Source organism: Cynoglossus semilaevis, chromosome 8 (assembly GCF_000523025.1).
Source record: "Cynoglossus semilaevis isolate Cse_v1.0 chromosome 8, Cse_v1.0, whole genome shotgun sequence".
NCBI lineage: Eukaryota > Metazoa > Chordata > Actinopteri > Pleuronectiformes > Cynoglossidae > Cynoglossus > Cynoglossus semilaevis.
The window spans coordinates 18,363,681-18,370,731 of record NC_024314.1 but is presented as its reverse complement, the minus strand read 5'-3'; the positions used below and the strand labels follow the sequence as shown (position 1 = coordinate 18,370,731).

Here is a 7,051-nt window from a genome sequence, read left to right as displayed (position 1 = left end):
CTTCTCTCCTCTCTCCTCTCCTCTCTCCTCTCTCCTCTCTCCTCTCTCCTCTCTCTCCTCTCTTCTCTCCTCTCTCCTCTCTCCTCTCTCCTCTTCTCTCTCCTCAGCTGGTGCTCATTCCTCGGGTCAGGGAGCTCGATATGTTCCATGGAGGGGAGGGAGACGGAGCGTGGGATACCTTCCAGCGGTACCGATGTCTGGAGAGCAGCCAAAGCGTAGTAAAGAGTCCCATGACGGATATTTGTAACGACTACATCGTCAGCGTCTCGGCTCTGCTGCACGACGGAGCCATGGGTTTGTACTCCCTCGGACTGATTTTATGATCCTGTTCCACTGATCCACTGATCCACTGATCCACAGATCCTGGCGCAGCAAACACTCTCTAAATCAACGTCCTTTTAAAGTTTTAGTCAAACGCTCTTTAAATCAACGTCCTTTTAAAGTTTTAGTGGTGGAACGTCCTTGAAATTCAGCCAATCCAGTTATGTCTTTTCATGGAGAAATAGTTACAGGAACAATAAGTGAAGGAGCTAGCAGTTAGCATGTTGGTTGGACATAAACTATAACAGAAGGCATAGAAAATAGACAGAGACATTTACATTACAGTAGCTTAAATATAACAAAACCATAGTTACAGGTACCTTAACATCTAGTTGAGTAAAATTAGCTAAATTAGCATCAACAGCTAGCAGGCTGCGTTTGAGTGACATGATGCATTTTCCTTCTCTCTCCGTGTTTAATTCCGCAGCATGCCAGTGTGACCCCCAGGGGTCCCTCAGTGCCCTGTGTCATCCCAGCGGGGGTCAGTGTCGGTGTCGACCCAACGTCATGGGCAGAAACTGTGACCACTGCGCTCCGGCCACCTTCCTGTTCGGCCCTGCGGGCTGCATCCGTAAGAGCTGGAACTCTGGGTTTATCATCGGAAAAGAATCCAGATTATGTCCAGTATCCGAATGACCGTCGCTCTTTATATTCCAGCCTGCGCCTGTGACCCCCAGGGGTCGGTGGGGGCGCTCTGTCACCAGCTAACTGGTCAGTGTCACTGTGTCCCCGGGGCCACGGGTCGTCAGTGTTCCCACTGCCTGCCAGGATTCTGGGGTTTCCCAATCTGCCGTCCGTGTCATTGCAATGGACACAGCGACTACTGCCACCCACTGACCGGGGAGTGTCAGAGCTGCAGGGAGTTCACCACCGGACATCACTGTGAGAGGTAACTGACAGCTCACGTCACTCAAATCTAAAATCTAAAACTTTTGCAGGTGGATCGCCAGGTCCGATTTAGCGAGCTGAAAAACGGAAAAAAATCACTCGGAGGTGGTTGAGAATTTTTTTTCCAAGTTCTGGAAGTGAAATCAGAATTTTTAAATCCGATGTAAATGTATGAGACTAACTAAACATTTCTGAGAAGAAAGTCTGAGAAGAATGACCAGAGAGTTCTAATTTTTTGAGAGGCAGAATTAGTAGCTCTAACTCAGGTGTGTCAAACATACGGCTCGCTTGCCAAAATCGGCCCGTCAGGTGGTCCAATCCGGACATAGAATTTTATAAAATAATTATAATTATATTATAATTGTATTTGTCCGGCCCACTTGACATCTAATCCGGCTGTATGTGGCCCGTGCACCAGGGGTTCGACAGCCCCTGGTGAAAACTAAAGGTCAGAGGTCACATGACATTATGGGATAGAAATCTGCTATAATCGGTACCAGCAGCAGGACCGTTCCTCTAATACTTTTGTCACTTTACAGAACACCAGAGCCGTGTTGCCAAGAAATAACTCTTTCTCTGTTTTTTTTCTGCTGTGTCTCAGGTGTTTGGACGGTTACCATGGCAACCCAGAGCTGGGCTCCGGGAGCCACTGTCGCCCCTGCATGTGCCCCGATGGGCCCCGCAGTGGACGTCAGTTTGCCGACAGCTGTTACCTTCTGTCATACACTAACCAGATGGTGTGTGTGTGCAGCCCTGGATACAAAGGTACGTAAACACACACGTGTCTTCGTCTAAACATCGATCCTTCAAATGTTTAAATTCAGGTCAAAACTGTCTCCGTTAACTGCTACGAGATCCTAGGAATGTGTTTGCAGTTTTTTACTCGCTGTTGGTCAGACTTTTCTGACTGTTAAACAAAGCTCTGCTCATCTCTCCCATACAGAAGTCCATAGAGAAAATGAGTGATTTAACTCCACAGCCATATTCTAACGTCTGTCGCTCAAGTTTGTTTATATGGATTATTTTATGTTTTCTGTCTCTGTAATACATTGTTGGGATTCACCCCAGTAATGAAAACGCCCCAGATGAGGCAGTAGTATACAAAGTACTGCATACTACACACAGTAATACACAGGTCTTTTGTTGCTTTCTAGTAAAATCATTTTTCTATGGACGCTGGTGCCTGGGGATAAATTGTACAACAAAAATGTTCTGCTAAAAACATTACTTGACAACAAAATATTAAAGTAATTTTCTTTTTTTTTTATTTAAAATTAAAATATACCTACACCAAAGTCCATACAGAAAATCGATGATTTTACTGTGCAACATTGCAACAGTTGTGGATTCACTTCTGGCTTCTCCAGCTGGAAATACATTTGTTTAATATTTCAACAATATTGTTAAAACACATGTTCTGATTTTCCTCAACACACAGACGGAAGAGAATTACACAGCAAAACTTGAGAACTTTCTTTAAAGTCCCTGAAACTAAAATCACTTATTTTCTCTATAGACTTTGGTTCAGGAGAGTTAATAGTAAATTATTATCATCTGTTAAATATTTAGTTTCATTCAGACTTTTTTCAGTAACATTAACAAACCAAACGAGGGAACAGTTGATCAACTCCTCTAATTCCTTTGTGACCTAAAATCACTGGTTTTCTCTATGGGATTTGATATAATGACAACTAAAGTGATGTCGAAAAGTAAAATAAATAAAATGTAGCATGAGATGTTAACTGTTGAAGTGCAGTACTCAGTCAGTGTGTGTGTGTGTGTGTGTGTGTGTGTCTGAATACAAAGGCACACTTTAACAGATATTTGTTTTTACATAAACAGATGTTTGTTTTTCGTAACAAAATCCTGACTCTTTCATCCGGCCGTCGCCTCACACTCACCTCAGTGCGTCTGTAATTAACCTCCCAACGTCTTTGTTCCTTAAGAGAACGATCATTTTCACCTCAGCACCTTCAAATCTTTCTCTTCTTCCAGGTGTCAGATGTGATGAATGTGCACCCGGTTACTTCGGTAACCCCCTGGTGGTTGGTGGGAGATGCACACCCTGTCAGTGTAACAACAACATCGACATGCAGGACCCCGGCTCCTGCGACTCCCGGACCGGTGCCTGCCTCAGGTGTCTGCACCACACGGACGGCTACAACTGCCAACACTGCAAAGTGGGTTACCACGGCGACGCAGGCTCGCAGAGCTGCAGGAGTGAGTACAGTAAACCAAACATTGACTGTATCTAAATGGAAACGTTGGCCACAAAATGTTAACATAAATTATTCACATAAATAAAGGTGGCAAAAAAAATTGCAAAATAAAATAAGCAGCTAGCTAAATGTGAACGCAAGAAAAATAAAGTAATATTCATTAAAAAGCTACACATAGCCTCAAATAGCTAAGAGCTAATAATAGCTTAGCGAAATATTTTTAAAAAAGCCAAAAGTTATCTTAGCTCGAGTTAAAAAAAACCACTTTAACGTTAGCCAAAACCCCAATTAGGTTAAGAATTCCCCAGTTAGCAGAATTATATCTAAATGTTAGCCAAAATGAGCTACGAAGACAAATACACAGTGAGCCCTGACCTAAAATAGCTAAAGATTAGCGACATTTCTAAAAGTAAGCCAAAAAAATCCGACATAGTTTTAATTTAGTATTGACAGATTTACAGTCAGAGGTTAACACCCTGGAACTGTTCTCCCCACTGTGTGTGTGTGTGTGTGTGTGTGTGTGTGTGTGTGTTCAGAGTGCATGTGCGACACTGCAGGAACTGCTCCTCAGGCCTGTTCGTCTCCTGACGGCTGCCAGTGCGACCAGCTGACGGGTCAGTGTCCGTGTCTGCCCCATGTGGAGGGTGAGAGGTGTGACAGGTGTTCAGCCAACACCTGGAACATCAGCAGCGGGTCTGGGTGTCAACAGTGCGACTGTGACCCTCTCCATTCTCTCAGCTCCTCCTGTAACGAGGTGAGGATCGTGGGTAAAGTCAATGCTAACGTTTGGTGAAGCGTCCGAAACATCAGAACAGAACTTCAGTCATTTAAATTCAACTTCAAATTTTCACTTATAACAGCCATTAGTATTTTACTATTTTACTTCACTTTTTTTGTTGCTAACCTTCAAGTTTTGTGGGAACTGTTCATTGGCTGAATTCATTCATTACGATCGAGATCATCCAAAAAGGGTTAGCCATTTTGGCTATTGAAAGGTTTTGGAAACAGTTTAAGCTAACACTTGGTTTTGTTTTTTTTTTACTTTCCCTAACACTTACGTATCCGCTAGCTACATGCTAGCTATATTTCTACATATGTGAAGACAACCGTTTAAGCCGTGGACAAAAAATTCAATGTCATTCAATGCATGGTTGAAAGTCAACAGTAACAGTTTAAAGCTAGCTAATAAAATGTCATGTAGCTAGCAGATACGTAAGAGTTGGGCGAATTAGCTTCAACATTTACATAAACAATTCACTAGCAAACATGGCTAAACCTTTCTGTGGTTTCGAGGCTTTGTTTTTAATTATAATTCTTCTAGAATTTTTTTTTTTTTTTTTACCAGTTGTTGCTACTTTATTTTCAGTATTTGGGGATGTCATTTAGATTCTAGGTTATTTCTGCCTGCTATTCAGCTAACATGTAGCTGCTATCACCAAAGAGTCGCAGCCACTCAACACCTTATCCATTTGTTTACATCGTTTCCTGCTGTTGACGCAGCTGCGTTTTTATGAATCAGATGTAAATCTGAGGATAATCCCAGTTAGCACCCAAAAAAAACAACTAAAAACAAACAAAACAATCAGTTCCCTGAAAGAGTGGAGACAAACAAAAATGCGTTCTCACAGATACGAAGGCAGCTGTGTGACCGCACCGACCAATCGATGAGCGCGTTTCTCTGTGATATATGGACTCCAGCTGCTGCTACAGCTTCCAGCTTGAATCAACAACTCTTTCTCTCAGTGTTCTCAGTGTTCTCATTGGCTGCTCGCCCTCACAGTGTTCACTGAGGAACACCAACACACATTCTCACCTGAAGACCATGAATCTTCATGGATGAGAATATTTGTTTAACCTCGTGTGTTATCTTCCTGTTGTAGGTGACGGGACAGTGTTCCTGCAAACCTGGGTTTGGTGGCAGGACGTGTCGAGAGTGCAGAGAACTTTTCTGGGGAGATCCTGAGGTCAAATGTCACGGTAGGTGGTCATCAGCTCCTTTGCTTTTTCTTTTCTCTTCTTTTTTTGTGTGTGTTCTGAAAATGTGACAAAACAGTAACAGAAAGATTCACTCATTTCCCATAAGGTGAGGCAAATGAATGTAGCTGAATGCAGCCCCAAACTCTTACAGAGCACTCCTCATACTTACCAAAGAAAATTCCAAACGAGGGACCCCAAACTCATGCGACCTCAGGGTCCGTCCATCAGTTCATTATTGGGCCACATCTGTGTTCATAAGTCAAACAACAACAAAAAGGAAAATTCCAGAAATTTCAGAAAATGTAGTTGTTGTTCAGCATAAATACCATATATTTTAACAGTCCAAGCTAAATATAAATATTTAAACTAAATGTAAAAATATTAAAAGCAAAATTTGATGATTATTGACATCTAGTCACGGCCTAAATGCCAAGGAGTTGTGGGCCGGATGTGGCCCACGAGCCATTTGTTGAGCCCCCTGCAGTAAAGCATCCAGATTCAGTCGTTGTGTATGATTTTTTTTTTTGTTGTTCATCTGTCATAACTTCTTGGAAAACTGAATTTCCTGTCTGAAATTCTTGGTTTGAGGGAAAAAAATATTTAGTTTGACTGGAGTGTTTTTACTAGTTCTACCTGGTGACGAAGAGTGAGAGGTGAGACCGTGGACACACTGGGTCATGTGACCTCTGTATACAAATAAATCAGGACGAGAGCAGAGGAGTTAGTACCAGGAAAATAGTTTTGAGGAAGAGGAGGAGGAGGAGGAGGAGGAGGAGGAGGAGCCCAGTCTGGGAATGACCTCTCATTCCTGCCCATGAGAACCAGATGTTTCTGCCAGAAATGGCTTGTAAAGCCAACACCCGGAGATTCCTGGATTATTCCCTCTGGATTCCCTGAAGACGGTCCAGCAGCTGGAATGTCTCTGGGATTCTGGGAGAAGTGAGAGAAGGTTCCAGAATCTGTGTGTGGCTGTGGGTGTAACACACGCTCCTAAACAGAAGTCCATAGAGAAAATCCATTGTTGTGGTTAGCAGCAGGTCTGCTGCTGCCTCTTGTGGTCGGTTTATGTCACTGACATGAGAGACAAATCAGTGAGTGGATTTGATACAATAACTTAAAGTTTCCATATGGATAACCAAAACATAAACCATCTGCTCAGTTAAAAAAAACACAACTTAACGTCGCTAACGTTGAGGCTATTAGTAGCGCATTAGCTTAAAAAAAAATGAACGGCAACATTTTGTTGAAGTTGGACTAAAATGGTGCTAAAGGTAAAAATATAGCAAACACTTAAGCTAAAAGCACGGCTTCCCATTGGCTACGAGTTGGAGGGACAGGAGTTGAATGTTTGCCCTGAAACAAAACGTTAAGACTTAGCTACATGGCTAAGTTAGCTAAGGAGGAGGAGGAGCGTGATTCAGGAGCTGGATCAACATGACATCCATGACGGTCCAGATGATTCAGGTTCATGTTCTGACCTCGAGTCAGGTTCAGCCTGACACCAGCAGAACTCAAACCACGCTCTTCATTCATTACTGAGCAGCAGCAGCAGCAGCAGGAGGAGGAAGAGGAGGAAGAGGAGGAGAGAAGCTCCCAGATGCAGCATTCCTTAACTCTGACTAACACCCAACCTTCTCAGAGGAAGA

At 43.0% G+C, this 7,051-nt stretch overlaps 1 protein-coding gene across 1 annotated transcript in view; it reads left to right on the top strand.

Annotated features, from left to right (window-relative positions):
• lamb1b (laminin, beta 1b) overlaps positions 1 to 7,051 on the top strand; it is a 25,327-nt gene that overhangs the window by 11,873 nt on the left and 6,403 nt on the right. Inside the window, exons 17-23 of the mRNA XM_008315445.3 lie at positions 108 to 294; positions 749 to 892; positions 979 to 1,210; positions 1,811 to 1,974; positions 3,205 to 3,429; positions 3,965 to 4,182; positions 5,309 to 5,405. Coding sequence (XP_008313667.1) covers positions 108 to 294; positions 749 to 892; positions 979 to 1,210; positions 1,811 to 1,974; positions 3,205 to 3,429; positions 3,965 to 4,182; positions 5,309 to 5,405 — 1,267 coding nt within the window. The remainder of the gene's footprint in view (positions 1 to 107; positions 295 to 748; positions 893 to 978; positions 1,211 to 1,810; positions 1,975 to 3,204; positions 3,430 to 3,964; positions 4,183 to 5,308; positions 5,406 to 7,051) is intronic.